At 37.6% G+C, this 26788-nt stretch overlaps 1 protein-coding gene across 4 annotated transcripts in view; it reads left to right on the top strand.

The window, feature by feature from the left end:
* The window catches only part of unc-104 (kinesin family member unc-104), a 1041320-nt gene that overhangs the window by 665129 nt on the left and 349403 nt on the right, over positions 1–26788 (top strand). For all 4 annotated transcript variants that reach the window (XM_090382707.1, XM_090382708.1, XM_090382709.1 and 1 more), the window contains one exon: positions 8041–8171. In XM_090382707.1, coding sequence (XP_090238833.1) covers positions 8041–8171 — 131 coding nt within the window. The remainder of the gene's footprint in view (positions 1–8040; positions 8172–26788) is intronic.

Below are 26788 nucleotides of genomic sequence, written 5' to 3' on the forward strand. Positions count from 1 at the left end.
ACTTAAATAGAAAGGGTGCAAGAATTTTTGCTGATGCTGTCGAGGCAGTGTTAGGTGGGTCGGAAAACTGCTAGTTGGGGGGGATACAAGGACTAATAGATTAACAGTAGCCACTGGCAGAGGTGGAAGTGATTCTTGCACTGCTTCTATTGAAATGAGCAGAAGTCTGAAAAACAAGATGCAGGATATTTCGGAGACTGCTGGTAGTCATTGCGGTACAAGTAAACACATGGGTTGTGTTAGGGTAGCTAAGAATAGAAACAGGTGCATGTATACCTGCGTGTACACCAATGCTAGGAGTTTGGTAAATAAATTTGATGAATTTGAGGTATTGCTCAAAACATCAAAGGCAGATATTGTTGGGATATCAGAGACGTGGTGTCACACAGATATAAGTAATGCGGAACTGGAATTTGGGGAATACAATGTGTATAGAAAGGATAGACAGGACAGGAGGGGAGGAGGGGTTATGCTATTAATTAAGAAACACATAAAGTCCAAGGAAGTGAAGCCAGTCGACATCGATGGACAGGGCAGTGTCGAGTCAGTTTGGTGCGACATAAGCATAGGGAAATCAAAATTGAGAGTAGGAGTGTGCTATAGGCCTAATGACTCTGATGAGTATAATAAGATATTGTACAGGGAAATAGAGTGGGCCAGTAAATCTGAGAGTCTTATAATGGGGGACTTTAATTTCCCAGATATTGACTGGAATTTGTGGGTTGGTCACTCGCACACTAGCAAGGCTTTTGTGGATTTATTGGATGATTGTTTTCTACATCAGCATGTTCGTGAGGCAACAAGAGGGAGCAATACTCTTGATCTGATTATCAGTAGTGATTCTTCATGCATTAAGAACCTGCAGATAAATGAACCACTAGGTGGCAGTGATCACAGTGTGTTGAAGTGGGATTTACTCAAGGAGGTAACTACCATCAGAGGTAAAGGGAAGGGTTTTTGTTTTCGTAAAGGCGACTACGATGGTCTGAGACAGTATTTAAATTCTATACAGTGGGACCAACTGATGATGTTACCAACAGCAAACTCAAAATGGGAAGCATTCAAGGAACTAATCTTGGAGGCTACCAGGCTTTACATACCAACTAAGAAATATTGTTCGAGGTTTAGGCCTAAATGGTTGTCAGATGAACTAATGAGACATGTGGCAGAGAAGAAAAATGCATGGGATACTTACAAATTAATGGGTGACATGGAAGCCTATGATAGATATAAGTTGGTCTGTAACCAAGTCACAAAGGAGATTAGGCAGGCAAAGGCAGACTATGAAAAATCCTTGGCAAAGGATGCAAAGAAAAACAGAAAAGAGTTTTTTACATACTTGAACTCGAAAAGGAAAGGGATGAATCAGATTGGTCCACTGGATATTGATGGTTCAACAGTTGAGGATCCTGCTCAGGTGGCTAACAATCTAAACGAGTATTTTGCATCTACATTCACGCATGAGGAGTTATTCAGGAAGGAGAATGATGTAGGTAAAGTAAACATTGGCAGTGAGCTGGATGATTTTGTAATAACTGAGAGGAAAGTGGAGGAGAGATTGTTGAGGATAAACATAAAAAAGGCACCTGGGGTGGATGGGATCTATCCAGTTATATTAAAGGAGGCAGCAAAGGAAGTATGCAAACCCCTAGCCATAATTATGAGAGCTTCTTTGGACTCAGGGGAGGTGCCCATAGACTGGAGATGTGCAAATGTAACCCCAATTCACAAAGGAGGATCAAAGGCTGACACAAGTAATTATAGACCTGTTAGTTTAACTTCTGTTCCAGGTAAATTAATGGAGGCACTGGTTAAAGAAGCACTGCAGGATCATCTAGACAAGAATTCAGTTATAGCTCAGACGCAGCATGGTTTTGTTAAGGGCAGGTCTTGCCTGACCAATTTGATTGGATACTATGATGTAGTCACAAAAGAACTGGATGCAGGGAATAACTTTGATATTATATATTTGGATCTTAGAAAGGCTTTTGATACTGTTGCACATGGAAGACTGCTGCACAAATTGGAGCAGTGTGGCATTGGAGGCAAATTGCTGCTATGGATAAGGGGATGGTTGAGTGGCAGAAGACAGAGAGTGGTAATCAATGGACACTGCTCAACGTGGACTAATGTTATTAGTGGAGTTCCTCAAGGTTCAGTGTTGGGTCCGTTGTTGTTTTCGGTGTTTATGAATGATATTGATGATGGGATATCAAGTTTAATGTCCAAGTTTGCAGATGATACAAAGGTTGGCAGGGTCGTTAAGGACAATACTGACGCTATGCTGCTGCAACAGGATCTGGAAAGGTTGAACAGATGGGCTGAGAGGTGGCAAATGAGGTTTAACATCGACAAATGTAAAGTGCTGCATATGGGAAACAGTAACCCCAGAGCAACGTATCAACTCTGCGGTACTACACTGACAGTGGTGGAGAATGAAAAGGACCTGGGGGTAATTGTGCAGGCAGATATGAAGTTCTCTGAGCAGTGCAGACGAGCTGCAAGAGTAGCGCATGGTGTCTTGTCAATGATATACAGGAATTTTTCTAGCAGGGATAAGGAGGTGATTATTCCCTTGTATAAGGCAATGGTAAGGCCACATCTTGAGTACTGTATACAGGTCTGGAGGCCTCATTTCAAGAAGGATGTAGAGCTGCTGGAACGGGTACAGAGAAGGGCAACAAGATTAGTAAATGGAACAAAGGGTTGCTCTTACGAAGAAAGGCTTAAGTTTTGCAAATTACAGAGTCTGGAGACTAGGCACCGGCGAGGTGATCTGATAGAGGTGTATAAGGCTTTGAATGGTTTGAGCATGCTCAATGCCAATGGGATTCTTCATCTTTCTCAGAATAATCACCTCAGAGGGCATAAATTCAAATTGAGGAAGGACGGATGTCGGATAGATGTGCGGAAATTTGCCTTTGGCCAGCGGGTGGTTGGTTGGTGGAACCGACTTCCATCACTTGTTGTTGAAGTTGATAGCCTAAACAAATTTAAAGCTCAACTGGACAGGTATTTCGAACGAACGGAGGGGTGAAATGGGAGTGGTGTGTTTTTTTTTTTTTTTTTTTTTTGGCTGATGCTGAATAAGCTTGCTTTCTTGCATCATATGCCTCTGCTAATGCTAATGCTAATGCTAATCTCCCAATTCCCATCACCTTTCTGTATAATGGGAGACCTGAATGGGCATAGTCATCTGTGGGGAAACACTGATATCAACAGATGAGGACGAATAATAGAAAGAATAATAGACCATCATAACCTTTCTCTACTCAATAATGGCAAACATACGTATTTTCACTTTCCTAGTCATACAACCTCAGCAGTAGATCTAACTATATGCATGCCTTACCTTCTACCGGAATTAAAGTGGCAAGAATAGAAAACCCATGCAGCAATGACTGCTACACAGTAATCACCATACTGACCAGAAACCCTCCTTGCCATCCAAAAAGACCACCCTGCTGGAAAATAGAAAAAGGCAACTAGGAAAAATTTAGAGAACTAGCAATATTTAATCCACAAATCATCCAAGAAATATCGGTCAATGAAGCTCTGAAGCATGTCACAAATACCTTAATACAAGCAACCAAACAAACAACACCCACAACTTCGGCTCGTTTTCCATTGCACCCAAAATCCTGGTGGAATGAAGACTGCTTGAAAACAAGAAGACAACGAAACAAAGCTTGGAATAAGTTCCGAAAATATCGTACAATAGATAATCTGAAAAAATTAAACAAGCACAAGCACTAGCTAGGTATACACGGTAATAAGCCAGAAAAACTTCCTGGATCCAGTTTACTTCCTCAATAAATAGAACAACAAACACAAAAATTATATAGAATAAAGTAGGAAAAATGAATGGGAAGTATAAAAACCAACCATCACTAAGGTTGGTTTTTATACTTCCCCATTTCGCCATTACACTGGAATGGAGAAAGCATTATCGAACTATCAGATATAGCTAATATATTAGGAGAAACATTTGCTAAAGTATCGTCAAAACAATCCTACACTACAGAATTTTTGACCTATAAAGAGAAAACGGGAAAAAAACCAGAATTAATTTTAATACCAAAAGGATTGAATCATATAACCAACCAATTACAATACATGAATTATGCCAAGCAGTATCACAAACAAAACCAACTGCAATTGGACCAGACAATATACACTATGATATGCTTAAACACCTAGATCAGAAAGAGATAGAAAACCTCCTTCAACTGTACAACCACATTTTTCTAGAAAGCCAATATTCTGAAGCATGGCAATAGTATTAGCTTTCCAAAAACCCAATAAAGATCAGAAGGACCCAAACAACTATCAGTCGATAGCCCTTACTAGCTGCTTAAGCAAAGTGCTAGAAAAGATAATCAACAAAAGATTAGTCTGGTATTTTGAGACAACTAACTGGTTCACCAGTATGCAGTGTGGGTTTAGACATAATCAATCCACATTAGATCACCTTGTACGAATAGAAGCAGATATAAAAGATGCATTTATAACCTCAAAGCATATAGTTGCTGTATTTTTTGATATAGAAAAGGCCTATGACACAGCATGGAGACACGGTATATTACAAGACATCCACAATGCAGGACTCAGAGGACGTTTACCACTATTCATCCAAAATTTCATGAAAAATAGAACATTTCAAGTTAGGCTGGTACAAAACACAATTTCAAAATCATATAAAAAAGAAGAAGGAGTTCCCCAAGGTCTGTCCTGAGTGCCATACTATTCTCCATAAAAATAAATAGCATCACAAAACAACTACCACCCACAGTGTCATATGCACTATATGTAGACGACTTCAGTATTTCATATCAAGCACAGAACATGGGAACAATAGAAAGACAACTACAATGCGCAATTAACAACATTAGTCATTGGGCCCAGAAAAATGGGTTTAGAATATTAAAACAAAATACAGTCTGCATACATTTCTGTAGAAAACAAAATTTACACACTGAACCTGAACTAATATTGCAAGGTAACATAATACCAGTTAAACAAAGTGTAAAATTTCTTGGACTCATTCTAGACAACAAGTTGAACTTTGTAGAACATATAAAAAAACTATGAATAAAATGTATGAAACAACTTGATATTCTTAAAACTTAACAACAACATCTTAGGGGGCAGACTATTATACCCTGCTCAACCTGTACAAAGCACTAGTAATGTCAAAAATAGATTATGGAGCACCAGTTTATGCATCGGCAAGAAAGAGCACCCTCAAATGGTGAGATCTGATTCATCATAGTGCAATACAAATAGCAACAGGAGCTTTCCGCACATCCCCTATATACAGTCTCTATACAGAGGCTAATGAATCACCACTGTTCCTGAGGAGACAACAGTTGTCACTGCTGTATGCTTACAGGATAAGACCCATAAGAGAACATCTGACTTGGACAACTTTATTCTCACCAAAATGGGAAAACATATATAAGAACCGCAAAAGAGCAAACCAGCCTCTAAACTATGGGAGCTACTGATAACACATGATCTCAAAATAGATAACGTTGCAAACCTAGAAGCACATATAGTTCCACCATGGATAAACTATCCCACAGCTTATGAACTCCTCATCCAAAACTGGAATAAAAATACTTTACCAGACAGAAACTTTCAACAACTGTATGCAGCACATAGAATGCAATATCCCAATCACATACCAATATACAGATGGATCAAAATCAGAGAACCATGTAGGAGCATCAGCAGTATTCCCAGATGTTACATTGTCATGACAACTCCCAAAAGGATGCAGTGTCTACACTGCAGAATTAGTAGCAGTTCAGATAGCCCTGGAGCACTTCAGAACCACCTACTACTTGAGAACAGTAATATACTGTGATTCATTAAGTGTAATCGAAGCCATACAAAACATAAGCAGTATAACCCATCCAGTACTCTGGCAAATTAAACAGATACTAACAGACTTCACAAATAAAAAACAAGAGATACTTTTCTGCTGGATACCAGGACACAAAGGGATAAAAGGAAATGAAGAAGCGGACAGAATTGCAAAATCAACCACTAACCTTCAAGAACAATATTTCGCAGTTCCATATAAAGGACCAGAAGCTAATCATTAAAAATCACTGTCTAACCCAATGGCAAGAACTCTGGCAAAAACAAACATCGAATTATATGAAATAAAACCAAAAGTTGAGCACTGGAAAACGAGCATAAGGAAATCAAGGAGAGAAGAAGTTGTTCTGATCAGATTGCAGATAGGACATACGCATTTCACAAATGGTTATCTATTACATGCAGAAGAACCCCCAAGATGCCAATTATGCAATACTATCCAAACAGTTAAACATATACTTATAGAATGCCCAACATATGAAAATGATCAACAACGAATTTTTTCATCATTATATAAAGGAAACCAAAATATCACCCTTAAAGATCTTTTAGGTGACAAGGAACATGTATCAGATATTTTTAGATTCATACAAACAATCAACCTATACCATCTGCTGTAAATAATAATATAATACCACAGAAATATTTAACCTTCTTACATTCGAACAAGATTTATATACAGAGAATATACTATAATAAATGAACTGGCGCAATATGATCTCCATTGTCAATGTGCCAATAAACACCGAAACAACAACAATATCCTGCATATCATTGACAAAACCCTCTAAACTGTCCTGGCAGTCCCTCTTCACATCTATCTGACTGCACAATTACCCCAGGTCTTTTTCATTCTCCTCAACCCTGAGTGTGCTACCACACATTTGGTAATCTGGGATTACTGGTGCTTATATGAAGTATCTTGCATTTATCACTGCTAAACTTTAATTGCCGCTTCTCAACCCGTCTACCTAATTTTTGTAGATTTTCTTGCAGTAGCACACCCTGATTGCTTTTATTAACCATCCTGCCAACCTTTGTATCATCTGGAACTTCAAACCTGTTATGCCGTTGTCAATGTCATTAATAAACATAGAAAACAAACAGCAATGCTCATAGATAACTTTACTCTGTCTTCTCCCACTCAACCATCCATTTAGGGAATCGTTTATTCTCTAAATGATTTCCATAGCAGTAACTTGCCCTTGTCACACTGCTTTAGTTTGTACAGCAATCTTTTATGTGCAGCAGTATGAGTTCATTAAAAAGATAACTTATAATTTGCTCTTTTGTTTGGCTTTTAGTCAACTTCCATGGTTTCAAATAACAGCTTAACCTTTTCAAAATCACTCCTCTTAATGACAATGTGCTTAGTTCACCACCATTGTGGCTCATTTATAGAGGTGTGGGTTTAAAGCCCATTAGAAACTGGAGGGTGTGTCAAAGAATGCTTAGATCTTATGATCAGCAGACTAAGCAAAGTTACTTATTTTCAACCTTGGTCAAACTGGTTCAGTGATACATACTTATATAGACATAATCCATTTCTTTTCAATCTGTTTTTAACACCCCTGTGGTTATGGTTAGAGAGAATGTTTTCTTCCAAAGTTAATTTCACTGTTTCACCACCTCATATTGGATGATTAGTCCTAATAGAGTTTACATGTATTTTGTCAGTATGTATGTTCTTAGTTGCTCTGTATGTTTTGTGGACTGAAAAACCCAGTATAATTCAGGGAACTCCACCTGAGATCAGCTAACACATCCTTGTTTTTTTTTTTTTTTTTTTTATAGATAAGGTGAATTGGCACGTCACATCACCATCTGCCATTCATATGGAGTGGTGTGGGTTTGATTTCCATTGACAAGTGGGGAAATTTCTAAAATCCTCTTCAGACAGAGCTGTAATAGCCATTCTCATCAGGCATAGAATTTCCACCACAAGTTATTCTGGATTTTCTAGCCTGTAAAAGGTGCAAATTGGTTTGTGAAAATTCACTTCCACAGATAAGATACATATGTGGATGTGAGTCATAAGCTGTGGTGCTGTCAACATAAATTTGAATTTGACACACTCTTACCAAGGTACTCAGTGCACCAAAATTATTGAGTCCAGTGGATTGTTAATGATTTGTCTGGTTTCTTGTTTTGCAGATTACAGTAACTGTTACTCGATCGTTTTTGGAATACATCAGAACTCAGCCAGTAGTATTTGAAGTATTTGGACATTATCAGCAACATCCTTTGCACCGGGAATCCACAAGAGATTCAAGTTGTCAACAACAGTAAGTAACATCTGTACTTACATTAATATCTCCTGATATATATATTAATAATTTTTTGGCATAATTTTAGTATTTTTGGTTTCACAGTATGCTGTGGCCATAATAAATTGATATAAAATCCCCTCTGCTTTTCACTGAACCTTCTTGGTTTTTTATGTGTATTTTAAAATATTAATTATCCTAAGTATTAGCTATAGCAAAGTTTTAGCTAGTATTCTTTGTCAGTATTGTTTATTAGGATACAGTAAGTAAGGTGCTTAAATTATTTTCTCTGTTACTTTGTTTCTTTTTTTGTATCTGATTCTTCAGGTTTCTTAAATATTGTTTCTTAAAACAATTCATTATGTTTCGATGCAGTTGGTGAGAGGTCGGAGGTTTGATTCCTTTTGCAGATTGAAGGAATTCCATAAAATCTTTTCCATTGAAATCTAGAATTAGTTGATTTTGGGCAGAGGTGCAGGATTCTTCCTCCCACTTGCATACAGACCAGCATAGAATACATGCAATTTACAGATATAATGTAATGGTGTGTGTGTGTGTGTGTGTGTGTGTGTGTGTGTGTGTGTGTGTGTGTGTGTGTGTGTGTGTGTGTGTGTGTGTGTATAAGATCAACAAAGTGACCAATCCAGTTTCTAGTTACTGTATCTGTTACCATACAAGTTTCCAAATTGCCACACAAATAAACTTATTTATTCTATTCAATACACAAAATCATTGCTGAACATGCTGCTGCTTGTTTTCCTTCAAAACATAAGCTATGTGGTGTGTCTGTATTTATAACTGCAAGAGAAAATGGTGCGTGCGAGCACAGTGAACAGATTAAATAAACAAAGGGTTCAAGGCAGTTAATTATGCTGTCTTGCTCAAGATAGATGTGTGAAAATATTTACATCTATGAAACAGAAGCCAGTATTTTAATAATACTGTGGGTATCTCAAACTCACACAGGCCTGGAGACCTAAACTGCAATAAGAATTTGGGACTTCTGGCAGGATACACAGGACAAGAAATCCACTCTCTCAGAGCTAAATGGAGTAACAATGAACAACATAAAATAGCCCACATATTGGGCCTTTGATCCAGATTTCTCAGATAAAGATGATGTAAACATATCTCATTCAAGGAGATGGGGTAAAAAAAAAAAAAAAAAGACACATCAAACATACAGCTTTTTTTTTTAATACAACACTCCTTCACTGGCCAACCACTGAGTAAGAATTTCCCATTTTTCATGTGCAGATGTCTCAAAAATGCAGCTGGTCTTCCAATGATGGTCCAGTAACTAATATATGGAGATTTACTAGTTAAGATCACAGACTGATCACAGACACATAGAAAGGTCCTTGAAAATATATTCTGTAAGCTTTCACTTACAAATACTATCATGCTAAAGGAAAGTTATACAGGAACAGAGTTCAACAGAAATGAGTGGGTTGGACAAATTCTGCGAAGTAGAGTAGTATTAGTAGGATAAAGACAATGGAAGGGTCAAATGTGTACTTCTTTTGTTGAAGGCCAAATATAGCAAAGCTTTTAGATGGACAAAGGAAAACTGGAAAATTTGGGATTAACTGGGGGGGGGGGAGAAAAGGAATGTGATTTAATGCATAATATAAGGAGGTGTCAAAATCAGAAGGGGAGAGAGAGAGAGAAAGAAAGAATGTGTGTAGGAGTTGTGTGTGGTATGTAGATGTGTAGGCCTGTGTGGCATGTTGATGTGTAGTCATGTATAGACATAGTGCATAGAGTTTTTTTTGTGGGGAGCCATGTCTTGGTTAGTGGCGTAGAGTATAGCAGAGTGTGAGGAGAATAGGATCGATATTTTGGGAATTTGTGTTGAAACGTCACATTCCAAAGGTGTTCAAAAAGTTATGAATAATTAGAATCCTGATAGTATCTGAGTCAAGTTAGAGTTCCAGAGACAAGTGGAGAAAGCAGAAAAGATCCCAGGAAACCGAAAATGGAAGTGATCTCTTTGGTTAAGTGAGCTGGCCTAACCTGATGGAAGCCGTAAGTAGAAATTTTCTGTATAACGTTTTCCTCCCAAAAATATATTTTGCTTTTCTATCTGTTTGAAAAGCTTTGTCAAGCCCCTTGGGAGTGGAGGAACAAGCAGGAGTCTCACTTGTTAAATCTTCTTCCTCAGCTTCTTCACATTTTGCTATTTCAAAGAGGTCTTCATTTGTGAGCTCTCCATTGTGTGCTTGAAGCAGATCAGTGATGTCAGTTGTACAAAGCTCAAGCTGCAATTGATTAGCAATATTAACAACCGCAACATTTTATGCTTAAAAATGATTTATTTAGGCAAAAAAATTAAAACCCCGAAAAATCAAGAAAATTATAATAAAAAAGAAATTATTTATAACTTACAAATGTTAAAGAATATTTATTCTTCTTCATCATCGACTGAATGCACACTTGTAGATCACCCTTTGTTGATTTGTTGTCTGGGCACTCATTATTGGTTTGTTGGAACACAAGGAGTCTTCTTCTTTAGAAATGCTTCAATGGGCATTTGTTTCCAGGACAATCTTCTCTTTTCTTTATAAATTTTGCAATAACATGCATTGTAATTTTTTAAATCTGCAGCAACTTTTCTAGTACACTTGAAATTTGAATCTTGTGACTCGAAAATCTCAGTTGCTTTTTTTTTTTTTTGTGTTGAAAAGCTTTGTAAAGTCCCTAGAGAGTGAAGGAACGAAGGGGTTTCTTCTGTTAAATCTTCTTCTTCCTCAGCTTCTTCACATTTTGCTATTTCAAAGAGATCTTCATTTGTGAGCTCTCCAGGAACAAACCTCAAGCTGCAAATGGTTAGCAATATTAATGACCACTTCTATTTCATTTTGTATGATCTCTGCTGATTCTTGAAATCCTTCAAAATTATCAATAAACTTGAGGACAGAGTTCATTCCAAACACCCTTCATGTTATTCTCTGTAATTTTGCCCCAGACTTGTTTTATTATTTGGATTGCATCTACAATATGGATTCTTTCCAAAATTCTTTAAGGGTTGGGCCTCCTTCCTTATCCGTTGTCATTAAATAGCATATGAAATGTCTCCCGAAGATAATGTGCTTTAAATGTTGAAATAATGCCGTCTTTGGCTGCAAAAGTGGTATCGTATTTGCTGACAAAAAAATTATTTTAATATTAGGGTGGTGATGTTGCAGAAAAGGTGGGTGGTGCCAGGTGCAGTATCTAAAATCAGAATCACCCAAAAAGGAATATTTTTATCTTCACAATATTGTTTTACTTCAGGCACAAAGTGATGCTAAAACCAATCTTGGAATAGTGAAGCAGTAACCCCAGCTTTCTTATTGGATTTCCATATGACTGGAAGGGAGCTTTCATGATTCCTTTAAAGTGCCCTTGGATTTTCAGAATGATACACATTACCGCCAACCAATAATGTTAAGTGATCTTTTGAAGCTTTAAAACCAGGCATTGAAGATTCTTCTTTTGCATTAAACATTTCTGATGGCATGTAATCCTCTTCTAATTTTTTTGGAAATAATTTTGCTGCTTCAGTATCAGCACTCGCAGATTCTTTGTGCATTGTAACATTATGCCAACCAGCTCTTTTTTTTTATAACGATCAAACCATCCACTACTTGCAGTGAAAGTTTCTTCACAGTTGCACCCTTTTTTGTCTTTAAGCATCTCAAAAATGGATAAAGCTTTTGTGTTAATAGTAGTGTAGGTAACAGGCATATTCAATTGTTGTGTTTGTTCACTTATCCATGTGGTTAAAAGTTTCTCCATTTGAGGAATAATGCTGTCAACTTCTTTAGTACTTAACTATGTAGACTGCATGGATTGTGCATTTTTAACTTCCTTCAAATATTTTTCTTTGACCTTAAAAATTGTACACACAGTTGAAGAACTTAAGTAATATTGTGCACAAAGATCTTTAACAGTCATCTGGCTTGCTTATGATATCATATTTTGTTTCCAACGTTATTCTTCTTCACTGTTTCATTTTATTGATATCACTCTCCGTAGTATTGCTTCATTTTGGCATACTATACAATAATAATGGAGATAAATTTGAAATAAGAAAAAACAGCAAAAAGGAAGAACAACACAACCAATCTTTGTAACATCAGCATGTAATGTGATTCAGTGAGGTGCTTTCCTCTGCCTGAACAAACAAACAAACGCATGCACAGTATGATATTGATCCCTGCTTTGCGATTGTTTAATTGTACGATCAAATCACTGTATGATGGACCCTCTATAACAAAATATGGTTCACTGTATAATATGTAGTAAGTGCAGAGGCGAACTGGGTCAAAAATTTTTATCGAGAAAAACTTGTAGTGGCCTCATACTAGTGTTTATAGCCATTTTGTTTATGGCCAAAATCACACCTGTCTTCTCCGGCCCACCGGGATTTCCCCTGTAAGTCTTATGGCCAGTCAGCCTCTGAGTCTTGATTAGACCAGGATTTGAGCCCATGACCACCAAATAAGGAGGATGCGGAAAGGTCAGGGAAGGACCACTGCATATCCCCGGAGCAATATGGCCTTAGTTGCTAATGCTTCTAAAAACCAAATAACAGAAGCCGTCTCTGAGTAAGTGCTGGTCATTGTGATCACGTTTGTGAATAGGGGGAATATTGTCCACATGCTATAAAAGTTAAGGTATAAAGCATAGATTTACACTTTATTACCTTACCAATTAACAAAATTAACTGCAATCATAAATTGAAACTAACATGATAAGCGCAAGTGAGATACAGGAGTAACAAGTTTGCAAAACTTAAAAAATAGGAATGAAGAGAAGATTCTGAAAATTAATGTATGTTTTTATATGGTCCAAAATTTCATGGGAGGGGAAACACACTTCACCCTAACAACGTAAAGACCCACAGAATTCCGGCTATTGGTATTTTCGCAAATGCAATAACATCAAGTTTACTACACGTTTATAATAGATTGCACTAATAGAAAAGCCCAATAAACTGGAAACTGCAAATTGTTTTTATTGTTTTATGGTAGTGACCTCCAGAAATGTGCTTTAGAAAAATAACACAAAGGTGTTCAAAATTGATTCTTATCACAGCACATATGATAACGATGAAAGTGTGTAGCACATTTTTATGATTTGAATTGGTAACTAATACAATTTCCATTATAAAACAATCTTTTAGAGAGATAAATAGCTTGGTTATATACAGTGTAGCAAAAATTTCAACTTCCGAGGTCTTGGAACGAATAACCAAAAAACAATGTGTTATTGGGTTCACATTACAATATTTTCATAAATGATGGTGTCTCTGGAATAGATTAATATCATAAAGTGAGGATGCACTGTATTGTATAGCTACGTGCGTGGTTTGAAATGCGGTATTTATGAATGTTTAACATTCATTTTTTGCAGTTGACATTCATATTTTCAATTCTGCTGATACTTGGTACTTGAAAAAAAAAAATCTCATAAACCCTGGAACTCCTAAAAGCGGGAACTGCCTGTATCATATCAAGTCAAAGAAACAGTTTGTAATATCTACTGAATCATTTACACATGTATCGGTTATGGATACATTCTTTTGAAACTCAGACCAACTGCTCAACTCTGCTAAATATTTCAATATCTGGTTGGATGCGATCACTCTTTTTTTTTTTTTTTTTTTTTGTCAAAGTAACAGTCTATCTCTAAGTATACAACACAAGAAGTAAATAACTGATAAAAATAACTCCAAACAAGAATCTTATCAAGATGAATAATAGGCCTCTTCAGAGGTGAAGAATAACTGTAAAAGCTACGAGTATAAACATCTTTAGTATTCATCTTAGATTTAGCTGATTTGATTCTTCAAATTCATCTGGATGATATGGGTACTGGAAGGCCATTCTTCCTAAAGTGAGAAGAAACAAAAATAGACAGGCACATACAAAAAATCTCATGAGAGCAAACAGTCACATCAGTTAAGCCCAATCAGTGCGCGCACGCACGCACGCACGTGCACGCACGCACGCGCACACACACACACACACACACACACTAATTCACTGGAACTGTCATGGACTTTATGCTTGTTTCTGATAGGCGAATATAAGACTATTGCCTTATATGTACAAGAATGTATGGCAATAAAATGTGACACTATGTATACATAAGATAAAAACTCTAGTATAGCAGACAGAGGAGTAGCACTGATGATGAATTCTGGTACTTTCTCTAGACCTACCTTCCCCCCATGCAAACATCTTTTAGAGAGTCACAGCCCATATAATGCAAGAAACCAAACTTGTGCAGAATCAGCTAAAAAAAACACAAAAACAAAAACACACACCTCCCATTTCACCCATCTGGTCACTCCAAATGTTTGTCTAGTTCAGCCTTAAATTTATTTAAGTTATCAACTTCCACAACAACAGATGGAAGTTTGTTCCAGAAATCAACTACTCGCTGGCTAAAGGCAAACTTCCGCACATCTATTCTACAACTGCCTTTCCTCAATTTGAATCTATGTCCCCTTCGGGTTGATAATCTGAGCAAGCAGAAGAATCACTTTAGCATTGAGCCTGCTCAAACCACACAAGGCCTTACACACCTTTATCAGATCACCTCACAGGTGCCTACTCTCCAGATGCTGTAACTTGCACAACATCAGCCTTTCTTCGTAAGCACACCCCTTTTGTTTCTCTCACCAATATTTTTGCCCTTCTCTGTACTCATTCTAGCAACTCTACATCCTTCCTAAAATGAGGCCCCAAACCTGCATACAGGTTTGGGGGCCTCACATACAGGGCATACAGGTTTGGGGGTCTTATACAAAGGGATAATCACCTCCTTGTGTCTGCTAGCAAAATTCCTATATATCATTGACAAAACTCCATGACCTGCTCTGCCAGCTCATCTGCACTGCTCAGAAAACTTCATATCTGACTGCACAATTATCCCCAGGTCTTCATTCTCCACCTCCTTCAGTGTAGTACCACACAGTTGGTACTTTTGTCTTGGGTTACTGCTACCCATATGCAGTACTTTGCATTTGTCAATGTTAAACTTCAGTTGCCACTTCTGAGCCCATCTGCCTACCTTTTCTAAATCCTGTTGCAGTAGCATACCGTCTTTACTTACCCTGCCAACCTTTGTATCATCTGCACACTTGGACATTAAGCCTGATATAACTTCATCAATATCATTGGTAAATACACAAAACAACAAGTGGCCCAGCACAGTGCTCTGTCTGGACTCCACTAATAACATTAGTCCACAAAGAGTAGCGCCCATTTATTACCACACTCTGCTGTCTCCCACTCAATCATCCTTTTATCCATTGTAGCAGCTTGCCCTTAATGCCATACTTCTCCAATTTGTACAGCAGTCTTCCATGTGCAACAGTATCAAAAGCTTTGATGAAATCCAAGTATATGATATCAGAATTATTTGTTGCATCCAGTTGCTTTGTGACCACATCGTAGTATCCAATTAAATTGGTCAGACAAGACCTCTCCATAACAAACCCATGCTGTGGCTGAACTATTACTGCTGTCTTGTCTAGATGATCCTGCAACTCTTCTTTAACTAGTGACTCCATTATTTTCCCTGGAACAGAAGTTAAACTAACAGGTCTATAATTATTTTTGTCACCCTTTGAACTTCATTTGGGAATTGGGGATTCTAACAATGCTGAATCTAAATGAATCTAACAATGCTCTCATAATTATGGCTAAGGTTTGTTTAATTCCCTCGGTGCGTTTTATATGTTTAACTTCAACAATTTCTCCTCCACTTTGCTCTCCGTTATTACAATATCATTTAAGTCCCTGTTAGAGTTTAGTAAACTTCTGTCCTCCCCTTCATTACAGAATTCCTCATGTGTGAACCTAGATGCAAAATACTCGTTTGGTTTGCCATCAACAGTCAACCATCAATATCAAGTTGAGTAGTCTGATTCATCCCCTTCCTTCTAGAGTTTACATAAATAAAGAAGTCTTTGTTGTTTTTCTTCGCATCCTTTGCCAAAGATTTCTCATAATCTTCCTTTTCTTGCCTAACCTTTTTTTGTGATTTGATTACAGACTAACTTATCTTCCATAGGCTTCTCTGTTACCTGATAATTTATATGCATCCCATGCATTTTTCTTCTCTGCCATGAGCCTCATCAGTTCATCTGCATTGATTTAGGTCTAAATCTTGAACATCATTTCTTAGTTGGTATGAAAAGCCTAGTAGCTTCCAAGAGTAATTCCCATTTAGAATTCGTTTTTTTTTAATGTCATCAGTTGATCCCACTGTATAGAATTTAAAAACTGCCTTGAGACCACGGTAGTGACTTTTACGAAAGCAAAAACCCTTCGCTTTACTCTTGATGGTTACTTAAAGATGTAAATAACCATCTAAGATGGTTAGTTAGATCTTTAAGTAAATCTTGCATAGTACACTGTGATCACTGTCATGCAGTGGTTCCTTTATCTGCAAATACTTAATGCATGAATAATCACTGCTGATAATCAGATTAAGGGTATTACTCCATCTGGTTGTCCCTCGAACACGTTGCCGTAGAAAACAAAAATCCTCCAATAAATCCACAAAAGTCTTGCTAGCATGCGAGTGACCAATCCACAAGTGCCAGTCAATATCTGGAAAGTTAAAATCCCCCATTACATGACATTCTGATTTACTGGCCCACTCTATTTCTCTGCACAATTGTTTGTTGTACTCATCAGATTCATTGGGCCTATAAAACACTCCTACTCTCATTTTCCCTTTCCCAGTACTTATGTCACACCAAACTGACTGTCCACCAAATTTAAATTGGAATAACATTTGATAGCAGTAACATTGATTTTAATCTGTCTCTCTCACCAAATCATACATACACTTTTGATGATTGAGATTACATAGGAAGGCAAATACCTGCCTCCTTATGTATAATGGGTGATTGGAAATGACATTACATCCCTATGGGATTCTCTGTCTTGACAGCAGAGGAACATTAATTGAAAAATTTCTATACAAACATAATCTAATGTTGTTAAACACCATTGCTCACATATATGCATTTATCATCTGTATCAGGCTCTACTATTGATCTTTCAATGGGCTCTCTACTAATCCTTGTAGTTGTGATCACTTCCCAGTCATCTGTACTTTCTGGGCAAGTTCTCCAATCTAGACTAATATGGGAAGAACCTGAAAATTTCATAAGGCTAATCGGATTAAATGCTAAGAAATAGTTCATTTAGATGCCTCTATCATTGCAGCCTACACGATTGACTTTGCAGTAAGCTGTAGTGCACAACAGATAATGATAGCAGCTGAATCTGCTGTCTTCAAATCACCTTCCAAGGTGTCCTATTCCAACCATAAATGTGATGGACTGAACTTTACAGCAGTGCCAAAAAGAGAAGAATAAATACTGGAATCTGTTTCCTAAACATCCAACTAATATACATTTCAAGAAGGCAAAGAGCTGAAGCTTGATCACAGTGTGCTGAAGTGGGATTTACTCAAGGAGGTAACTACCATCAGGGGTAAAGGAAAGGGTTATTGCTTTCGTAAAAGCGACGTCTGAGACAGTATTTAAATTCTATGATGGTCTGAGACAGTATTTAAATTCTATACAGTGAGACCAACTGATGATGTTACCAACAGCAAACTCAAAATGGGAAGCATTCAAAGAACTTATCTTGGAAGCTACTAGGCTTTACATACCAACTAAGAAATATTGTTCAAGGTTCAGGCCTAAATGGATGTCAGATGAACTAATGAGACATATGGCAGAGAAGAAAAATGCATGGGATACATATAAATTAACATGTGACACAGAAGCCTATGATAGATATAAGTGATCTGTAACCAAGTTACAAAGGAGGTTAGGCAGGCCAAGGCAGATTACGAGAAATTTTGGCAAGGGATGCAAAGAAAAACAGCAAGGAATTCTTTACTTATGTAAACTCTAGAAGGAAGGGGATGTATCAGATTGGTCCACTTGATATCGACAGTTTAATTGTTGATGATCCTGCTCAGGTAGCTAACAAACTAAATCAATATTTTGCATCTATATTCACACATGAGGAGTTATTCAGGAAGGGGAATGCCATAGATGAAGTAAACACTGGCAGTGAGCTAGATGATCTTGTAATAATTGAGAGTAAAGTGGAGGAGAAATTGTTGAAGGTAAATACAAGAAAGGAACCTGGGGTGGATGGGAACTATCCAGTTATATTAAAGGAGGCAGCAAAGGAAGTAAGCAAACCCTTAGCCATAATTATGAGAGCTTCCTTGGACTCAGGGGAGGTACCCACAGACTGGAGATGTGCAAATGTAACCCCAATTCACAAAGGAGGATCAAAGGCTGACACAAGTAATTATAGACCTGTGAGTTAGTTTAACTTCTGTTCCAGGAAAATTAATGGAAGCACTGGTTAAAGAAGCACTGCAGGATCATCTTGACAAGAATTCAGTTATAGCTCAGACACAGCATGGTTTTGTTAAGAGAAGGTCTTGCCTGACCAATTTGATTGGATACTATGATATAGTCACAAAAGAATTGGATGCAGGGAATAACTTTGATATTATATATTTGGATCTTAGAAAAGCTTTTGATACTGTTGCACATGGAAGACTGCTGCACAAATTGGAGCAGTGTGGCATTGGTGGCAAATTGTTGCTATGGATAAAGGGATGGTTGAGTGGCAGAAGACAGAGTGGTAATTAATGGACACTGCTCATCATGGACTAATGTTATTAGTTGAGTCCCTCAGGGTTCAGTGTTGGGTCCATTGTTGTTTTCTGTATTTATAAATAATATTGATGATGGTATATCAAGCTTAATGTCCAAGTTTGCAGACAATACAAAGGTTGGCAGGGTTGTTAAGGACACTACTGACACTAGGATGCTGCAACAGGATCTGGAAAGGTTGAGCAGATGGGCTGAGAGGTGGCAAATGAAGTTTAACATTGACAAATGTAAAGTACTACATATGGGAAACAGCAACACCAGAGCAACGTATCAACTCTGTGGTTCTACACTGACAGTGGTAGAGAATGAAAAGGACCTGGGGATAATTGTGCAGGCAGATATGAAGTTCTCTGAGCAGTGCAGACGGGCTGCAAGAGTAGCTCATGATGTCTTATCAGTGATATACAGGAATTTTTCTAGCAGGGATAGGGAGGTGATTATTCCCTTGTATAAGCAATGGTCAGGCCATACCTTGAGTACTGTATACAGGTCTGGAGGCCTCATTTCAAGAAGGATGTAGAGCTGCTGGAACGAGTACAGAGAAAGGCAACAAGGTTAGTGAACGGAACGAATCGTTGCTCTTACGAAGGAAGGCTTAAGTTTTGCAAATTACAGTGTCTGGAAACTAGGCACTGGCGAGGTGCTCTGATAGAGGTGTACAAAGCCTTGACTTGTTTGAGCAGGCTCAATGCTGATGGGATACTGCCTCTTGCTCAGAATAATCACTTGAGAGGGCATAAATTCAAATTGAGGAAAGACAGATGTAGGATGGATGTGTGGAAATTTGCCTTTAGCAAGCGGGTAGTTGGTTGGTGGAACAGACTTCCATCCCTTGTTGTGGAAGTTGATAGCGTAAATAAAATTAAGGCCCAGCTGGACAGGTATTTTGAACGAACGGAGGGGTAAAGTGGAGGGGTTTTTTTTTTTTTTTTTTTTTGGCTGATGCTGCATAAGCTTGCTTTCTTGCATCATATGCTTCTACTAATGCTAGCTCATCATAGGATGAGCAAGTATAAAAAGAAGCATGGGTTCATTATGATGCTGCTGTAAACAAATCTAATCTACTACAGTCTGGAACATAACTAAACAAATTAGTAGTAAAAACCTGCAACTTTTCCAGTTCTATTTCTGAAAGAGAAAGAAATTTTCAACCTCTTGAAATTGCTAACAGATTGGTTAGAATGACAATAGGTGCTTTCCATCTGAGTCATCACTTCATTGTTTTTCAACTTGTGGCACATGTTCATGTTTTAGTAGATAATCCTAGCTAAACTGGCAATTTTTTTCTTCGTTCTCATAGTTAAGAATATAGCAATATGTTAACTTTGCCAACTTGGTGTATTACTAAATGAAATTGAGTTGTTGAAAAAAATTGTGGTTTCCTAGAGATGAATAAAACTGGGACTTGTCAGGGACTGAAGTATCTAGTGACCTGCCAGATGATGAACACTCCCCTCCTCAGTTTGAGCCTCAGAGTAGAATAGTCAAGTGTGTACTGTGTGGTTCAGAAGAATTTAGTTTTATTGGGAAACTACTGTCAGGGAAACAGTTAGCATTTTTTGTTATAGGGATAGGTGAACTAGAACCAGGATTGTATCTGCTGAGAGATGCAGTTGGTGTTACTAACAGGTTGTTAATTTTTTAAGGGGTATGTGGTAAAGACTGTTATTATTCCTGTGGGGATTAACAATATTAAGCACATGCAAACTGACATCCTGATGGATAAGTATCACAGTATGCTGAAAAAGTGCTGAGAATTTAGATGGACTGTATTTATGTCTGAAATTCTGCCATAGTATGATACAGTTATAGGCTGGTTATATGCTGAAAGTCTTGTGAATTAACTGAAGAAATATGGGACTCTGCAAGGCTTTTGGAGGGAAATTTTTTATTAATGTGGCTCACACTAGTATTTAGGCAGTGCAGAGAGCAAGTATGTTTTAATAAACAGAAAGCTGCTAGGGAATCAAGCTTAAATAACTTCAAGAGGTGTGCCAAGGTACTAAATAGTACAAGAACACTTAGTTTTCACTGTGTCTACAATAATATCATTAGTGTTTTCTATAAAATTAGATAATGCTGGTATATAACAACTATTTTGACATATTACAGCTAACAGAAACATGGTATCATTCAGAAATAGGTGACTGAGTTTCACTATGCATGTATTGTGTATTTAGGATTGATAGCAAGGATAGAATGGGTGGATAGTGATCATGCTTCTTAACAAAAATAGCCTAAGCATAACAAAAACATTCCCAAATTTGGAACTAGTGCATGCCAACGTAAGAGTCTGTATGATGCAGGGTTGTTGAATGCAAAGGTAAAATGAGCTGATGGCATGTTATAGACAAGAAGGTTGCGAAGAGTGTAATGGGTTCCTTTACATGCTGATGGAATGAGCGAGCAAGTGCAAATGCCTTATTGTAGGGGGCTTCAATTTTCCCCTTGGAACATACAGGAGAAGAACTCCGTATGAGAGACAATTTCTGTATTAAATTAATGATTGTTACTTGTATCAATCAGTGTGTTAGGGAAACTGCTAGGCGCAAAGTTATTTAAAATAAAGTGTCATTACCCAATGACAATATAGGGCTGTCAGTACAGAATCCCTTGCCGACCGGGCTAGCCGGGTGGGTAAAGTGCCTGCCTGGCAACCTAAAGGTCACGGGTTCGAATCCCGCTTCGGGCTTGGATCAAAGTACTGCAAAAAAACCTTGGGAGGTGCATTATGGCCACAGAAGCTGATGCGCCAACAAATATAAAAAAAAAAAAAAAAAACAATCCCTTAGGGACAAGTTATCACAGAGTTAATTTGAACAGCCAGGAAAGAAGGTGTGAAGTGGTAAAAGGCAAAGGTTTGTCAGTTAGTACAGAAAAAGATGGGAAAGTTACACAGCAGTGAAAAATACTGAAGCCCACAACAGCTGTAAGTTGTTCTGTAATAGTACCACAGAAAAGGTTGGCTGGTAATGAGAAATCACTGGTTAAGAGAAAAAGAACAGGGACAAGGAGTTTTCCACATATGTGGATACAAAAAAGAAAAGAATGAATTAGATTGGCCTGTTGGATGGAGGGGAAGTCTTAGATAACCCAGCTGATGTTGCTGATGAAGCGAACAGGCACTTTGCATGGATCATTTTGGGGGAAAGACTCTTTGCAATGAGGGAAAACTGAGCAGGTCAAGCTGAGAAGGATGAAATTAGCAAAATTGTCATTACAAAATTTATTTATTAGAAAAACTTTTGGGCCTAAAGACAATCAAAATTCTTGATATTGATCTTAAGTAAAAAAAAAGGTCTAGTGATACAATAAATTCAGAAGTTATAAATTAGATTGTTCTTACATCCTGTGTGTGTGTGTGTGTGTGTGTGTGTGTGTGTATATATATATATTCATTTGTTCAATTGACGTTTGAAGCTTATATATTTGCAATATTCTAACCTGGCTTTATAGTAAAGAAAGTTACTTTACTGATTTTATGAAGGATAGCCAAATTATTTTATTTACTTTTGTTTCCTAACCTACTAACTTTTGCAGCTGCCTGATTGCTAGGTGGCACTGCTTTCTTGCCTTCCCATGGTGGGGCTGGAAACCCAAAAGTAAAAAGCAGTCCTTCCAGGGCTAAAAGCAGCAACTATGGACTTGACAAAGCAGTAACATTGAATCTGTGGATCAAACTAAATATCATCGTCAGAAGATGATCTTAATCCATCTACCATCGAGAGACAAAAGAAAGACATAAACAAGACACATCTCCACTCTTTTTTTTCTAATTTCACACACACACCCTAACAGACAAACCTGTCAGTATACTTTGTCCCTTTGTTATACAAAAGTGTCTAGAACATATTGCCAGTCCACCAAAAATGGTTCAACATGGAAGTTTAGTGACCTACTTATAGAAATGTCAAATCATTCACACTCAGAACTACTTCTATAAACTACAGTATTTGGTGGAGTTCCCATTAAAATTACTCCATGTGTCACTTTAAATATCTCAAAGGAGTAATTATGGAATGGGATCTAAATAGCTCCAAAGAAGAACTTGCACAAGAATTGGAAAAGCAAAATGTCATACAGGCTAAGAGAATCCTTATTAAAAAGGAGGAGGTACTTATGCCAACTTGCATTGTCCTGTAATACTTACTTTCAATGACTTCCACATCAGTGAAAGCAGGATGCGTAAACTGCCAAGTAATGCTCTATATCCCCAATACTATAAGATGCTTTGTCTCAAAAGTGTCATCACTCCCAAACAGTACAAACAGGGATTGCTATTTATGAGATTTTAATAACATTTTATGTTTATTAGAACATTTTAATGATGAATGCAATATGCAGTCTTCGTGATGCCCACACTATGAGGAGACTGTCCTGTTTTCTGCAGTGACTGCAATCTATGAAAAAGAGAGAAACCAATTCAGAAATGTAAAACTGAATGCAAGGTCACTAACCAGTAGGTTAAAAAGCAGATACCTTTACCTACAACAATACAACAGCAAAGGCACTACAAAAATGAAAAGAAACTGGAACACAAATTGACATATGTCTCCCCTGGACTGGTCTCAGACACTCTCAACCAAAGCAAAAATATTTACCAAGCAAATATCACACAAATAACAGTGGTGCTGAAGCAACACCAATTCAAAGCAGTACAAAAAAACAGCAAAATACCAATTCATTAAAATCAATAACAGAGACCAAGCAGATGAAACCATCCCTTTAACTCCATACAACAGATAATATGGACCCTGGTGCTCAACTGATTTTTCCTAGGAAAGAAAAAATTAAAACATATTGGCATAAACAGGTCACACATTCAGAATCATCTGAGAAGACAGCAAAGTCCAAAATAATACATGCATACATAGTTCAGTAGAATTGCCATAGTGTCCGACCGGAATAATTGTGATGATATCAAATATGTTGAATGTTGCATGGATTGAGCAAGCTCAGTGCCGATGATATGATATTCTTCTTCTTGTCCAGACTACACACATGAGGGGGCATAAATTCAAATTGAGGAAGATTGGTTACAGGATAGATGTACGGAAGTTTTCCTTCAGCCAGCAAGTAGTTGATTGTTGAAACAAACTTTTCATTTGTTGTTGTATGGAAGTGGGTAGTTTGAATAAATTCAAATAAGAACTAGTCACGTTATTGGAGAATATGGATAGGTGATGTGGGAAGGTTTTATTTTATTTATTTATTTCTTTTTTTACTTATTTTTTATTTTATAAGCTTGCTTTCTTGTATCATTTGCCATGTCATGGAATGAATAAATTGGGTTGTGTTAGTGTAACTAATAGTAAGTACAGGTGTATGTACAGTAAAGCTAGGAGCATTATAAATAAGTTTGAAGTACTGATTAAGTCATCAAATGCAGACATTGTAGTGGGCGCCTCCATAGCCAGGTGGGCAGGAGCAGCAATGCGTAGCACACGCTTCTTGATTAGACCGGGGTTCGAGCCCGTGACCACCAAATATGGAGGATGCGGAAAGGTCAGGAAATGACCACTGCATATCCCCAGAGCAATATGGCCTTAGTTGCTAATGCTCCTAAAAACCAAATAAACAAACAAACATTGTAGTGATAGCAGAGACATGGTGTCACTCAGACATAAGTGATGCTGAATTTGAATATCGGGAGTGCAATGTACACAGGAAGGACAGACAGGACAGGAGGGTTAGAGGGATTATGCACTTAGTTAAGAAACATATTAAATTTAAGACAGTGCATCCAGTTGACAGGGATGACAAGTGCAATATTGAGTCAGTTTGATGTGATATAATCGCTGGAAAAACAAAATTTAGAGTAGGAGTGTGTTATAGGCCTAATGACTGGGATGAGTATACCACACAGCTATACAGAGAAATAGAATCAGCCAACAAATCAGAATATCTCATAATGGGGGATTTTAAATTTTCGGATGTTGACTGGAATTTCTGAGTTGGTCACTCAAACACTAGGAAGCCTTTTGTGGATTTCTTGGATGACTGTTTTCTACAGCAGCTTGTTAGAGAGGCAACCCGAGGAAGCAAAACTATTTATTTGGTTACCAGCAGTAATTCTTCATGCATTAAGAATCTGCAGGTAAAAGAAATACTGTTAGGGTGTAGACCTAAATAGATGTCAGATAAACTATTGAAACACATGGCAGAGAACAAAAGTGCATTGGATGCATATAAATTATCAGGCGATACAGAAGCCCAAGAGATATATAAATTAGTCTTTGTTTTATAAGCTTTGTTGTATTAGTCTATAATCAAATCATAAAGGAGGTTAGGCAAACTAAGGCAGATTATGAGAAGTCTTTGGCAAAGAATGCAAAGAAAAACAACAGAGACTTCTATGCTCATATTAAAGTAGAAGGAAGGGGTTGAAACACACTGGGCCACTTGATGTCTGCAGGTTAACTATTGATAACCTTGCTCAGGTGGTGGACGAATTGAATAGGTATTTTGGATCCAAATTCACACATGAAGGACTCTTTAGGAAAGGGGGATGCCAGAAGTTTATCAAACTCTGACAAGGAACGAAATGTCTTTGTAATAACTGAAAGAACAGTAAAGGAGTAATTGTTGAAAATGGACATAAATAAAGCTCCAGGGGTGAATGAAATCTACCCAATTATATTAAGGAAGGCAGCAATTAGGTAAGCAAACCCTTAGCCATAATTATAAGAGAATCCTTGTATTCGAGGGAGGTCCCTATGGACTGGAGATGTGTGAATGTATCCCCAATTCATAAACGGGGATCAAAAGGCAACTTGAGTAATTATAGACCTGTTAGCTTAATGTCTGTTCAAGAGAAAATAATGGAATTACTGGTTAAAGAAGTAATGCAGAACCATCTGGGCAGGATGCAATTATACTGTAATCACAGCATGGATTTGTTAAGGGATGGTCTTGTATAACCAATCTGATAGGTTATTATGATGCAGTGACCAAATAACACATAACAAGGGACTGAGTTCAAGGGATTAATATCATATACATGGATTTCAGGAAGGCTTTTAATACTGTTACACATGGAAGACTGCTGTATAAATTGGAGCCATGTTGCCTTAAGTGCAAGTTATGGCTATGGATAAAGGGGTGGTTAAATGGAAGAAGACAGAGAGTGGTTATTAATGGGCACTGCTCTTCATGGACTAATGTTATTAGTGGAGTTCCCCAGAATTCAGTGCTGGGCCCATAGTTGTTTTTAATATTTATCAATGATATTGATGAAGATATATATCAAGTTTAATGTCTAAGTTTGCCGATGATACAAAGCTTGGCAAGGTGGTTAACTACAGTCATTAGGGTGAGCTATTGCAACAAGATCCATGAAAATTGGGTTGATGGGGTGAGAAATATTAGTTAAGGTTTAAACATTGACAAATGCAAGGTATTGCATATGGGTAGCAATAACCCCAAAGTAACATATGTGGGACTACACTCATTGTAGTGGAAAATGAAAATGACTTTGGGGATAATTGTACAGTCAGACATGAAATTCTCTCAGCAGTGCAGATATGCTGCCAAGACAACTCACATATTATTTTGTTAATAATATACAGAAACTTGTCTAGCAGGGATAAGGAGGAGGTGGTATCCCTTTGTATAAGACTATAGTTAGGCTGCATCTTCAGCACTGTATATGAGTGTAGATGCTTCACTTTAGCAAGGATATAGATCTGCTGGAATGGGTGCAGAGTAGGGCAACTAGATGATAAGGGCACTAATGATATTAAGAGTAGGAGACCGGCAGAATTACTTAACAAGTACAGGTCACTATTGAAAAAAAGCCGTGAATTAGGATCGAATTTGAAAGTATCTGTAATTCTGCCCAGACACAATAGGAGGAAGTATATGATGTGAACCTTGTCGATCAATTTGGCCCTGGTGAGACCGTATAAGGCTCAAGGTG

This window comes from Mastigoproctus giganteus, chromosome 10, assembly GCF_048544385.1.
Source record: "Mastigoproctus giganteus isolate SK-2022 chromosome 10, ASM4854438v1, whole genome shotgun sequence".
In the NCBI taxonomy this organism is placed as follows: domain Eukaryota; kingdom Metazoa; phylum Arthropoda; class Arachnida; order Uropygi; family Thelyphonidae; genus Mastigoproctus; species Mastigoproctus giganteus.